A 14,753-nucleotide genomic window follows, 5' to 3' on the forward strand; every position below is an offset into this window, starting at 1 on the left:
ATGAATAATCCAGAGATGATTTTAAGTATATAGGGAGATGTTTGCAGGTTATATTTTATTTTATTTAAGGGACTTGAACATTCACAGATTTGGTATCCACTGAGGATCCTAAAAACAATTCCCTACATATACCAAAGGAGAACTGTACATACATTCATATATAGAACTTTGTTTAAACTTCTAAGTTTTCTTAGAATCCATCTTAACCATAACACAATAATTAGTTGTTTTTTTGTTTGTTTGTTTGTTTGGGGGGAAGGCTGTTATTTTTGTTAGTGGGGATTGAACTCAACCACTGAGCCACATCCCCAGACCTATTTTGTATTTTATTTAGAGACAGAGTCTCACTGAGTTGCTTAGCACCTTGCTTTTGCTGAGATTGGCTTTGAACTCAACAATCCTCCTGCCTCAGCCTCCAGACTCCTGGGATTACACGCATGTACCACCATGCCAGACATTTGCATTTGGGTCTATTTTTTTTTTTTTTACCTGAGATTTAAGAAGTAGAAATTCAGTAGTAGATATAGTTATAATAAGCAATTGTCTGCTACAAAACATATTGTGAATTTTTTGAGGTTTGTATTTTCCTTTAATACAATAGTTTACCCATTGGCCCACAAAGCTTTGATATGGAATACAAACACTACCAAAAACTTCCCTATCAAATATCTAAAGGAGAAAACATGGTTTATAAAACCTTTACGTTACACCGCAATACACTGTAAATGTCAAGCTTTTGGGAAAAGGCACCAGTGCACAGAAGTGCAGGCCTTAATGTGCTTTAGCAAGTACAGGGGAGATGTGAAGGGGCACCTTTGGGGCTGTAGAAGGCTGGATTCTGCAATCCACAGAGCTGCCTTGGGCCTGGACAGACCAGCCACGCCCTCCAATCTTTACTACTGTCTGGCTCCCCGGGAATTCCTTTGACCCCGCCCTGCAAGAGCCCCGCAGTTGGTGGCCACGAGACCCAGGCATTGCATTACAACCGCCATCACTGTGGCCAGGCCGGTTAACCACACAATACTGTCTCTCCTGATAATCCTCTCAGGCCTGGCGTGGCCGACCTCTGGTGGCCAGAGTAAGTAAAGGGCCCAACTGGATCTGAGGGCAGCCTTTAGCAGAGACCTTTAGCAAGATGAGCTTCAGCCTCCTCGCTCCAGAAAGCTCAGACTGGTGAAGGATGCAGCAGAGCCAAACCTGTTTCAAGGCTCTGATCCTTGAAGGCCCCTGAGCCCTGGTGGTGAGAAGGCTCCCTGCAAACCCGGGATACTTGTCCCTCATTTATGTGACCTGTATAAGAAGAGGTGCATCTCCTGTGGAGGTGCGGGAAAGAGAGAGTCTGCATGGGGTCCGGACCCTGGGATGGGGTCTTCCGTTCAGGACTGAGGTCAACAGGCCCCAAAGTGTCTCTGGATAGCAAATCTCTTGCTCTCACAGGATCTTCTACCTGGGATCAGCAAGGTGTAGTTTTGGAGCTTGGAGTGTGTGCAAATGCTAGGGCTTGGGAGTTTAAAAGGTGATGAAGGGAAAGGAGACAAGTGAAGACTGAAGATTCTGCTCCCCACTGGGGAACGTTGACCTGTGCTTTTTCTTGCTGCAGGCTCTAAATCATCACTTCTGCAAATTACAGTGCCGGAGAAGTTTGACAAAAACACCAACCGTAAGGATGTTACAGAAACACACGTAATTAAGAAATCAATTTTATAAAATTTATCCGTGCTTTATTTTTACTGTACTATGGCCCAGATCAATTTATGTACATTCCTTTGTGAAATTCTGTTTGTGTTCTAATTTACCATGCTAAGGAGTGTTTTAGTTTGAGAACAATCTTTGATTTTTTTACAATTTTTTTTAGGTAATGTAGGAATTATATGTAATTATTTTAAAACAGAAACTGAAGAACAAAACAATACAAACAGTGCCCCAAATTTTTGGAATGCAAAATGGAGTGTACCATTTACAGGACTCTTACAAAATATATACATTTAATGATGTATGGTCTTGCACATGAGATCATGCTAACATTGACCTTGTACCAATTTTAAACTGGAATACAAAATAAAATAAAAAAACAAAAGCCAGAAAACTTCATGGCTATATAGGTATCCATATGTATATATAAAACCTTCAGAAAAAGGACATTATATCATTTAAAAAGGATGTACATTGCAAAGTTAAATCTAGACAGCACAAACAATTGTGAATACAGTGAATATTTACCTTGGTTTTAAAGATAGTAAATTTAAAGTATGTGAATATTTACACATGGACATACACATTTGTAATGATCATCTGAGTCTTTATATGGTTGTAATATCACATATTTTACAAAACTTTTGACATGTACATCGTTTCATAAGGCTTTGGTAGTTCATCTACATAGGATCAATGAGTACACAGGTAAATATTTTTAGGATATGTATTTCAAAATATCTTCACTTCTTTCCAAATCATATAGTTGCTCTTACACAAATGGCACACTACCTTAATTATCATCATTTCATCATAAGTCTCTGAAATTTGGTATTTTTCTGCTTTTGCTTTTTTTAATTATTTTGCCTGTTTCATTTTTTAATATGTAAATCTTGTACATTGTCTTGCCAAATTTTACAAACAGCTCCTGGGATTTTGTAATAGATAATATTCAATCTACAAGTCAATTTTTGAGTGAAATGAAATTTCAATAATATCAAGTTAATTTATGAATGTGATTTTTTTCTATGTATTTGTCTAATTTGATTGTTCTCTGTCATGTTTTGTATTTTCAATTATAAGTAGACTGCATATATGCTTTAAAAATTTTTTAGATGTTGGTGAAGCTTTATTTTATTCATTTATTTATATGTGGTGCTGAGAATCAAACCCAGCGCCTCACACATGCTAGGCAAGCGCTCTACCACTGAGCCACAATCCCAGCCCAAGTCTGCATATGTTTAAGGTTTACTCACACTATGTAAAATGGTATTTTTAAAGTTTATTTTATAATTGTTTCTCATTGTATAGAAATAAACCATATATTTGTGTATGTAACTGTATATATCAATACTGCAAATAAGAATTTTAAATAGTTAATAATAGTAATAGGTTTCTGTTTCTTTTGACTTTTTATGTATTACATACATATTATTTACAAAAGAGCTTCATTTTTTCCCTTTTTTTCCTATCCTTAGGAGTTTTTTTCCTTTTTTTCATTTTTATTTCATAAGTAATGTTGAGAAGCTCCCACATGACATTAAATATGAGTTAATAAATAGTTCATCAATTTCATCCATGTTTTTTTCTTTCTTTATTTTGTGCTTAACAGGCACACAAGTGTATCTGCACAGGAAAAATAACTTGCAATGTTCTATATCACAGCAGCAGAATTATGGTTGACAACAATTAATACTATATTTTAAAATAGGTAGTTCAGAGGATTTTGATTGAATTTAAATTTAGTTATGAATAATTCTGTCATAAACTTCAATTTTGAGGTGTGCAGTACATAATTCATGTGTATGAAAGAGTATATACATATAAAAAATCTTAGCTTTTTACTTTTAAGGATCTAAAATTTCTAACGACTATTTTCTCTTTTAATACTTTGCTGCAGGTGACCTATAGTATCACTATTGAGGAGAAAACATACATTCTCTCTCTCAAAAAACAGTAAGTGTCCATTTTTCTTTTCATACAGTTGTTTTTATAATCACCACCCTAAATTGAGCTTAAATAAAAGCATAAATACTTCATTTCTTTAACACATTGTATCTGCTTTGGAGTTAATGTTAGGCTTGAATTTCAAACATTAATTGTGATTTAATAATCTAGCCAAATTCTAATTTAATGATAGAAATATTAATGCATGTTTGATGAATGAGAATTATTCTATTTTACTCCTTAAAATGTAAGCAGAAATGCAATAATCAAAGGCCTTTTTTATGTCTGTTTAATTTTTTTTACCTGTAGAGATCATTTTACATATTTATATTTTTTAAGCATCTTAATTCACATTACACTTGTCAAAATAAAAATTAAAATTAAAATGGAGATCAGGCCTGAGAAGTTCCTCAACCAAAAAAAAAAAGAAAAAGAAAGAAATCAGATAGACCATGAAAATAGCCATAAGTTGTACACATAATTACAACTTAAAGTGGGTCTTTCTTTGTAAATGCCAGTGTTGGCAAAATAAAACTTAAGCCCAGCGAATCTAAAGTGCTCAAGTAAGGCATAATTATATGATCAGGGACCTTCCCACAAGGGAACTAAAAGAAAATTTAATAACCGTAGCCAATCACATATTTCCTTTGTTTTTACTTCCAAAGTTACAATATAGATACTTGCCCTTCAACTCTTCTCTGATTTTATGCTTTCCATTCATGAATTGCTGTGAACTGAAGTTCACTCTTTTTTAAGTTCTTTCACATTTTGTTGCACCTCACAATAATGTTTTTTATCATTTTGCTACAGTTTATCCTTTTCTATCTATAAATTCTCTTTTCTCCTTTTATTCTGTTAGAAAACCAATGGCATTAACTTTGTACATAACCTTCAGTAATTTCCTATTCTAAATTCTATCTTTAAAACAACACATAGAAATGGACAGAAAAGTTTGTTTTTCTACAAACATCTATATTAATTTGAAACTGGTAGATTTTATTAATAATGTGCAATGTATATCTTGTTATTCTCAGCATGACATTCTTTAATAGATAACAATCCACATTATGTAGAATCATGGATAATATTATTTTCAGGGAATGTCTCTCTGGAACCCTACAGTGAGCATCCTTATATATAAATTCTTATATATATATTTTGCTTTATAGTTTTGACATCAAGAAATGGGATGCCAGATCAAGAAGTACCAATAAAATGACAATAATAAATAGCAACAATGACAAAAGTGGCTGACATTTATTAAGCACATACTGCTTGCCAAACAGATTAAATTAACAATTTCCATATACTTATTTAATTTTCACAATAATCTCTAAAGGCAGGCATTGTGTATTACTCACATGTTTTAATGCACTAATAGTTCTAGAAATATTTTTATATAATTATAATATTTTATATAATTATGACCAATTATTTTCTGAAAAGTCAGTACCAGTTTAATTGTCCAAAATAATGCATGATGTGCCAAAATATCTTTTCTCAAGGTAGCATATCGTGTCAGGGAGCACATCGTAAAGCAAGCCATTTACCTGATAGCTGAGAAGCAAATAAGAGAGAATGAGGAGGAGACCAAAGTTCCCATGTACCCAATGACCCAAAGCCTCCTACAATAACCACAACTCTTAAAAGTTCTACCACATTCCAATAGTGCTTATAGCCTGGCGACCTGTCATTTAACCCATGGGCCTTGGAGGACATTGCAAATGCAATCTATAGCCACCTACTTGAATGCTCTGTTATTGCTCTATTGAGAGTCTTAGTCATTTTCAATAAGGGATCTTGCATTTTCAATTTAGTGTTGGCCCCCAAAATTAACTAGCTCATTTGTGGCTATGTTACTTAATTTGTTCAAAGAGTGTTAGCTGACATAAACAGAGGGTTGAAAACAGCTTTGTGATTTTCTGCTTCCCATCAAGTTTGTCTACCATTGCCATGAAAATATACTTGAACTAACTTCCTGGAAGCAGTGTCACATGGATTGCAGCCAAAATACCCTATAAGTCTCATTCAAGGTCAGCCAAAATTCACTTGAATCCTACACCAAATCTGGTTGAGGTTAGTAAAAGTACTGAATCTACCCTCACATTACCCAGAAAGGGACAAATATTTGCTTATTTTTTTATTGTGCATATTGTAGTTTTCTGGTAGTTTGGTATGTAGCATTTTATGTAAGATCATTATTTAGGATTGATTCATATTGATGTATATATACAAAATGAGTTCATTTATATTCAGTGCATATGTAGACATCAAATCAATATGTCTTACCTATTATTTATCCACCAATATTTGTAGGGATGTCCATTAATTTTACTCAATTGATTAACAACAATGCCAAGAAAAGTTGTCTGTGGATGTCATTGTTCTTGTTCTTGACTTCCTCAGAGGCACCTGTGAAATTGTTACGTCATAAATGAGAAAACATTCATGTGTGGCATACACTGCAAATATTTTAGTTGAAGAAGTGCATACTGACTGCCACTAACAATTCAAAGCTATCTCTAATCTCTATATCCTCAACCAAATGCACAATTTTACTCTTTTATTATTGCCAATTAATACATAAAGGATTCCACTTCATAGTAAAACAGTTCAAGATATATTTCCCTACTTTTTTTCCACTACTTATTAAGAGCATGCCATATGTTTTCAAATATTTGTCCACCATTCTAATTGAACCCTTCCCCTAGATTTAGCTTTTTCTTTGTGGCTTTATTTTTATTCCCTTGGTTTTGAAATATTTATTTTTAATATATAATTTATTTTTCTTTTTAGTTTTTTTTTTTTTTTTTTACAATCAGCTTGGGAGAAATTATATTTTCTGTGTATATTAACCCTTTGATTTGTTCTAGATGTTGCAGGTATGCTGCCCAGTCTATCGATTGCCTTCTTTTTAGGATTTACGGCTATAAAAATTTAATTTTCATTTCAACAGTTCTATTCATATTTTGTCTGATTGATTTTAGAATTTCCCACTTATGTTTCTTACATCTTGAATTTGTATCATAATGATCCTTCAGTGATACTAAAAGTGTTTATACACTTCAGATGAAAATATAGTGCTGGCTTTATTGATTATCACTATCTTCTTATTTTTCTTGATATTGCAACTTTTATGCAGACCCTGATATTGGTTAGTCAGAAAACTTGCAGATTATTTTCTTCAGTTGAAATAAATGCATAGAATGCTTTCTGAATTGGTGTGTTTCTGCAAATTTTCCTTTTGTTTTCAATGAACAATACCTCATGAATCATATTCATTCATATATTTTTTTGTTCTAAAAGTTCATCTTAAGTGAATTTTTCAGTACATGTTTTGTTGTTGTTTATATTTGTGTGTGTATGCATATGTGTGAATTTTGAAGTATTTATGCTTTACCAATTCAGTTCTTGGCCACCAAAATCTCTTTGATATATTTATTAAATTAAAAATTTTCAGTGTGATATGTTTCAGTTTTAGAATGCCCATTTTATTTTTCTTGAAATGATCTCCTTTGAAATCAATTAACTTTCCTTCAAATTCTAATTTTACTCTTAAATCAGTGCTAATTTCTTATTTATTTATTTATTTTCCTTACATGGAATATTGGTTTTTTAGTGATCAATTATCCCTTTGCTATTTAAGCCAGACTCCTTTGTAGTTTCATGTAGGAGTAAAAAAATATACTTCTGAGGGCCTAAGGTGAATAAACTTGAAAACTGAAGTGTTATAATTATGTTAGATTTCTTTTAACATATAATTTTTCCCCTGAATACGACTTCTGTATCCTATTTCCACTACCTTCATTTGCATGCTTTACAGATAAAAAAATGTGACTCTGCTTTCATGCCATTATTTATTATCCAGGATCTTGCACCTAAATTTAGATATTTTCCTTGAATCTATACATACATTCAGTTTCCTTGAATAAACTGATAAATAACATTTTTTTTCTGCATTGGGAAGATTACAGTTTTGGTTCTAAATTGAGAAGAAAAATTTGTCAGGAATGAGAGAAAATGAAATAGATATAAAGAGTGAAGAGGGAAAGAAAGAAGTCTGTGAGTGCCCCAGCATCTATTCTAGTCTGGCCTTGAAATGTGTTTTGGTGCCTGTGATCCTGATAGCTTGCTGCTTAATCTTCATTTCATCCCATGGGAAAATAATACCTCTCACCACTTTTTGTCAAGTGCATCCACAAAAATTGTTTAGCTTGTGAAATTTGAGCAAAATACCAGTATCCCCTGTGAACTAAGCTTTAGGACTAACATATGCTTACACAGCTTCTTTTGCCTTTTTGCTACAAAAAGGCATGTTTAAGGGTAAGGCATGCCTTTCCTAGATTTCAGAGTGAAGTTGAGACTCCAGGAGACTCATGAACACTCATTGTTCTTTTTAGGGCACTGAGGAATTGAAGGTTGTTTTAATCATAGTATAATTTCATGAAAACTATTTAATAAAAAAATAGATTAACCCATTTTTAAGTGTTAGCAAATATTAAGATATTCATCCCATGGTATCTATTGAAGGTGGATCTTAAATAAAAGTCTCTTGAAATACGAAATTCCTATTATTGCATGAAGTTTGCATTGAACAATTTATCATTCTGAATTCATCACAGCTCCATACTAGTCCTGGTTATAGTAGTTAATTTTGTTTTGTATTTTTTCTTATGTAGATAATACAATATTAAGACAGGTGAGTCTATTTTAGTTTAGATATTTGGACTTAAAACATTGATAGTAAATCTTGATTCATTTCACTGTTCTAGAAGTTATTATTAATGATATTAATACAATGAAATTTCAATGTTTGTTTGAAATAGGTCATATTTAGCCCCAAATTTCCCAGTGTTTTCATATAGCAAGTGGGGATCATTACAAGAAGATTCTTTATTTGTTAAGGTAAGTTTTGATATTTTCTGTGTTTTAATTTGGTTAAGGTGCTAGTGTTGGCAAGAAAACGGACGCTTTATACTCTATAATGTTGTTGGGGAAACAGATAACAAACACCTCCCCCCCCAGGCAAATATGGCAAATTTCTTGGAAATCATATTGACTAAAACAGATACTTTTACTTTACTGGAAATCACAAATCATTTATCAATCAATAAATAAATAAAACAAGAAGAAGAAGAAAAAAAAGGAGAGATCTAGGTATATAAGAAGTTCTTTTTAGAGAGAAAAAACAGAATGGTGAGTGTGAGGATGCAAAAATACGCCCAGAATCTTAAGTAGGTTCACATGCGAATCATTGGAACGTGAATGGTTTCCAAAAGGCTTTCGGGAGCTAGAAGGTTTTGGAAATATGTGAGAAAATAAGTGTGTAAGATATTTATTTTGGTTGAACAGATTGGTAAGAGGCAAATGAGAGTGATGGGTCAGATTATTTTGCTATATCAGAACTGAGAGATAATGTGATTAAAAATATAGTAACTATAGTTTGTTTGGTTCACCCTACCTTATGCAATTAGTAAGCAGAACAAAATGAAAGAGATATGTTACAATAGGCTGATTGGGATTCAATTTGGCTTTCGGACTGGGGATACTATCTGGACTACAGCATAGGGGTTGAAAAGAAGCAGAACTCGAGTTCTGAGTTCAGAGACATCGAAGCAGTTGAAACTTGCATGGCACATTGTCAGAGATGTGGGGGTGTACTGTCTGCAGCCCACTTTGCTAGAGTAGTGGAATGGGTTGCCAAGAGACCAAAGAAAGCACCCAGAGAGGGCATGCAAGATGTATATTTTATTAAAAACTGCTTACAGGTAAGGTCCAGTGATGACAGGTTGAACTGATGGCACTTGCATCTGTTTTGTTGATAAAGACAGAATTTTACTTTTGTTGACATCTGAATATTCCACCATTTATACAAATTGCATTTTTCTTTTCCATTTTTCTTTTGTAAGGGAAGTTAGGCTGATTCCATATCATAGCTATTATCAATATTATTGCAATAAAATGGGCATATAGGGGCCTTTTTGTAATATTGACTCCATTTCTTGGGCTATATACCCAGAGTTGGGAATCACTGGGTCTTAGAGTATACCTACTTATAGTTTTTTTGAAGAGGTCTTCCTTTTTGTTAATTGTTTTATGTCCTTGGGCGGTGCTTCCTTGCTTGACTGTGAATTTGGCTACACCTATGTGCTGAATTGTTGTGAGTGAAATAGGGATATAAATATCAGACACTATTGGGATATATTGGTATCAGCTGAGGTCTGGTGGAATCATCTTTCTAAGTCCCCAGGCATTCATCTAAGATAAGAAAAGATTTTACTAAGAGAAAATATTAAAAGTCTAGAGGGAGGTCCACCTTATCACCCTCAACCCTCTAACCCAAAGTCAAAACCTAGCAGTAAGAAGGTTAATTTGAGTTACCATTAAATTAATTGCCTTCTGTACAAAATGCAATACTGTATATAGAGAGGTTACACATAATATAGAATGGAAACCATTCAGATAAAGACAGAAATTAATGAGACAGAAACATAGAAAAGAATAGGAAAAAAATCTACAAGACCAACCTTGAATCCCTTGAAAGGATTAGTGAGAATAATCCCACGTAAGAACTCTCTAGAACAAAAATAAAAATATCTACAAATATTAAGGATGGAGAATCATTATTACTAGTCATACATAAACCAAAATATTTTACAATTCTATAATGGTTTCATGCCAAAAATTCTATCATTTGTTTGATAAAGACAATTTATCAAAATTTAGACAGGAAAAAGTAAACAATCTCAGTTGACATTTATTTAAAATTTGAATTTTTAAACACCTACTTTCCCAGATTTAGTTAATCTCACTTTAGTGTATTCCCCATGTTCTGAGGAAGAGAGGATATTACCTATTGAGAGGTGACTTGGCTGTTGCAGCTATGGTATTAAAAATAATGCTTTCAAGAATATTCATGTGCAAATAGTTGTGTGGATGTAACATTTTATTTCTCTGGGATATGTGGGTAAGGGTGTGATTACCAGATCCAGTTGTAAATAAATGTATGTTTTGGTGATTTTTTTAAGAAAATACCAAATTATTTTCCAGAGTGTCCATAGAATTTTAATATGCTCACCACCAAAGTATGAGGGATAGAGCTCTTCATAATTATCAACATTTGGCATTTTAATTATGCACACACATAGACAAAATATTAGCTTCTCTCATTTAGCAGTATCTCGTGTGGTTTTGATTTGTGTTTCTTAATGGCTAGTGAGTGATGGATATATTCTCATGTGCACGTCACTTTTTGAGATAGGTCTATTTATGTTTTTCTTTCATTAACTGGATTGCATACATTTTAAATCCACATTTTGTCAGATGCTTTTTTCGGAAGTATTTTCTCTCAGCCTGGGAGGTACTGATTAGAAAGTAAGACTATTTCATGTTAAGGAAATCAGTTCCTGAGACAACATGGTGGAAATTTGGGCCTACTTTTTCTTCTGTTAGGTGCAGGGTCTCTATTCTAGTGCTTAAGTCTTTGATCCACTTTAAGTTGACTTTTGTGCAGGGTGAGAGATAAGGTTTAATTTCATTTTTTTAACATATGGATATTTAGTTTTCCCAGCACCATTTGTTGAAGAGGCTATCTTTTCTCCAATGTATGTTTTTCACACCTTTGTCTAGTATGAGATAACTGTATTTATATGGGTTTGTCTCTGTGTCTTCTGTTCTGTACCATTGGTTAACGTATTTGTTTTGGTGCCAAAACCATGCCAATTTTTGTTACTATTGCTCTGTAGTATAGTTTAAGGTCTGGTACTGTGATGCCTTCTGTTTCATTCTTCTTGATAAGGATTGCTTTGGCTATTCCTGGCCTCTTATTTTCCAAATGAATTTTATGATTTTTTTTCTAGTTCTATGAAAAACGTCATTGGAATTTTAATAGGAATTGCATTAAATCTATATAATACTTTCGGTAGTATGGCCATTTTGACAATGTTAATTTGGCCTATCCAAGAGCATTGTAGATCTTTCCACCTTCTAAGGTCTCCCTCAGTTTCTTTCTTTAGTATTCTGTAGTTTTCATTGTAGAGTTCTTATACTTCTTTCATTAGATTGATTCTCAAGTATTTTATTATTTTTAGGCTATTGTAAATGAGGTAGTTCTCCCAAATTCTCTTGCAGTGGATTTATCACTGATGTATAGAAATGCATTTGATTTGTGTGTATTGATTTTATATCCTGCTACTCTTCTCACTATAGAATCATGTTATTGGCAAATAGTTGGCCTGGGGTTTAGCATAGATTTGCTTTTACAATGTTGAGGTATGGTAAAACCTACTATTCCTAGGTTTTCTAATGTTTTGATCATGAAGGTGTGCTGTATTTTGTCAAATGCTTTTTCTGCATTTATTAAGATGATGATATGTTTCTTGTCTATTGATGTGATGAATTACACTTATTGATTTCCCCATGTTGAGCCAACCTTGCATCCCTGGGATAAACCATATTTGATTTTGGTGCACTATCTTCTTATTGTATGTGATTTGCTGATATTTTATTGATAAATTTTGCATTTATGTACATCAGGGATAGAGGTCTGAAGTTTTCTTTCATTTATGGTCTTTGTCTCATTTTGGTATCAGGGTGATACTAGCCACATAGAATGAGTTTGGAAGGGTTCCCTCGTTTTGTATTTCATGGAATAATTTGAGGAGTATTGGTGTTAATTCTTCTTTGAAGATCTTGTAGAATTTGGCTGAGAATTCATCTGGTCTTATGGTTTTCTTGGTTGGTGGGCTTTTGATGGCATCTTCAGTTTCATTGCTTGAAATTGAGCTGTTTAAATTGTGTATGTCCTCCTGACTCATTTTGGGTATATCATGTTTCTAGAAATTTGTTGATGCCTTTGATATTTTGTATCTTATTTGAGTATAAATTTCAAAATAATTTCTAATTATCTTCTGTATTTTAGTAGTGTACATTGTGATATTTCCTTTTTCATCATCAATTTTAGTAGTTTGAGTTTTCTGTCTTCATTAGTGTAGCTAAGGGTTTATCAATTTTATTTGATTTTTCAGAATCAACTTTTTATTTTGTCAATTTTTGATCTTCACTTGTTTCTTTTGTTCAATTTCATTGATGTCAGCTCTAATTTTAATTATTTCCTGTCTTCTATTGCTTTTGGTATTGATTTGTTCTTCTTTTTCAAGATCTTTGAGATGTAATGTTAGGTCATTTATTTGTTGACTTTTTATTATTTTAATGAATGAACTCAAATGCAATGAACTTTCTTCTTAGTACTGCTTTCATAGTGTCCCAGAGATTTTGATATGTTGTGTCATTGTTCTCATTTATTTTTTTATTTCCTCCCTGATTTATTCTGCTATCCATTCATCATTCAATAGCATGTTATGTAGTCTTCAGGTTTTGGAGTAGCTTCTTTTTAATTTTATTGTTGATTTCTAGTTTCATTCCATTATGATCTAACAGCATGCAGAATAATATTTCTATTTTTTTTTTGTATTTACTAAATGTTGCTTTGTAGCATAACACATGGTATATTTTACAGAAGGATTCATTGCTTTTGAGAAGAGAGGGTATCCATTCAATGATGAATAAAATACTTTATATATGTCTGTTAAGTCTAAATTATTGATTTTATCATTTAGTTCTACAGTTTCTTTGTTTAGTTTTTGTTTGGAAGATCTAGCCAGTGGTGAGAGAGGTGTGTTAAAGTCACCCATATTATTGTGTTGTGGTCTAATTGGTTTTTGAAATTAAGAAGAGTTTGTTTGATATACTTGAACGGTCCATTGTTTGGGGCATATATATTTATAGTTGTTATGTCTTGAAGATGTATGATTACCTTAAGCAGTATGAAATTTCCTTTATCCCTTCTGACTAACTTTGGCTTGAAGTCCACTTTGTCTAATTTGAGGATGGAAACCCCTGCTTGTTTACACAGCGCATGCAAGTGGTATGTTTTTTCCCAACCTTTTACCTTCAGTCCGTGGATGTCATTGCCTAGGAGGTGAGTCTTTTAAAGACAGAATATTGTCAATCTGCCAGTTTATTTCTTTTGATTAATGAGTTTAGGCTGTTAATGTTCAGTATTATTATTGAGCTACAATTTATATAAATTACCATTCATTTTGGTTTATTTCTGGTTTTTAACTTAGTTTCTCCCTTGTTTGACTTTTTCTTTAGTGAAGTTCTTCCCTTTTCTGTTTTTCATTTTTTTTTTTCATTTTCTCCTCATGGAATAGTTTGCTGAGATTATTCTGTATTGCAGGCTTTCTAGTTGTGAATTATTTTAACTTTTTTTTAATCAAGGAAGATTTTCATTTCACCTTCAAATCTATATCTTAGTTTTTCTGGATACAAAATTCTTGGTTGGCATTCATTCCTGGAGCTCTTGGCATTGAGGGTCTGGGTTGAGAAACCAGCTAAAATCTGAATTGCTTTTATCCTATATGTAATTTGATTTTTTCTCTCACAGCCTTTAAGATTCTATCCTTATTCTGTATGTTAGTCATTCTTACTATAATGCATCTTGGTGTGGGTCTGCTGTAATTTTTTTTTATATTTGAGGTCCTATATGCCTCTTGTAGTTGATTTTCCATTTCATTCTTTAGATTTGGGAAATTTTATGCTATTAGGTCATTGGAAAAGATTATTTATTCCCTTGGTTTGTATCTTTATGCCTTCATGTATTCTGATAAATCTTAAATTTGGTCTTTTCATGTTATCCCATATTTCTTGGAAGTTCTGTTCATGGTTTCTTACCATCTTCTCTGTATGATCAACTTTATTTTCAAGAGTATATATTTTGTCTTTATTGCTTGAGGTTCTGTCTTCAAGTGGTCTAGTCTGTTGATGATAAGTTCCATTGAATTTTTAATTTGGTTTATTTTCTCCTTCATTTTGTGGATTTCTGTTTGATTTCTTTTTATGATCTATGCCTGACTATTGAAGTGATCTTTCACTTTCTATATTTTCTCTATGATACCATCAGTCTAACTATGTACCTTCTAAAGTCCTTCTCTGACATTTCTTCTACTGCATTATCTATGGATTCTATTGTTGGGACATCTTGGTTTGTTAGAGGTGCTTTATTCCCTTGTTTTTTTTTTTTTTCATTTTCTTTATATGTCTTCCCATCTAGC

General features: G+C 32.8%; 1 protein-coding gene and 1 long non-coding RNA gene across 2 annotated transcripts in view; one reads left to right on the plus strand and one right to left on the minus strand.

The window, feature by feature from the left end:
- The window catches only part of LOC124108015 (A disintegrin and metallopeptidase domain 3), a 44,645-nt gene that overhangs the window by 10,881 nt on the left and 19,011 nt on the right, over positions 1-14,753 (plus strand). The window contains exons 5-7 of the mRNA XM_058586089.1: positions 1,601-1,683; positions 3,593-3,648; positions 8,466-8,544. Coding sequence (XP_058442072.1) covers positions 1,601-1,683; positions 3,593-3,648; positions 8,466-8,544 — 218 coding nt within the window. The remainder of the gene's footprint in view (positions 1-1,600; positions 1,684-3,592; positions 3,649-8,465; positions 8,545-14,753) is intronic.
- On the minus strand, positions 4,878-6,442 carry LOC124108018 (uncharacterized). The gene is made up of 2 exons (XR_006856587.2): positions 5,929-6,442; positions 4,878-5,196 (listed from the first exon to the last, which is right to left on the minus strand). It is a non-coding gene; the product is annotated as an uncharacterized LOC124108018 (long non-coding RNA).

Source organism: Marmota monax, unplaced genomic scaffold (assembly GCF_021218885.2).
Source record: "Marmota monax isolate L192 unplaced genomic scaffold, Marmota_monax_Labrador192_F-V1.1 WCK01_AAM20220418_F8-fsc00895, whole genome shotgun sequence".
NCBI lineage: Eukaryota > Metazoa > Chordata > Mammalia > Rodentia > Sciuridae > Marmota > Marmota monax.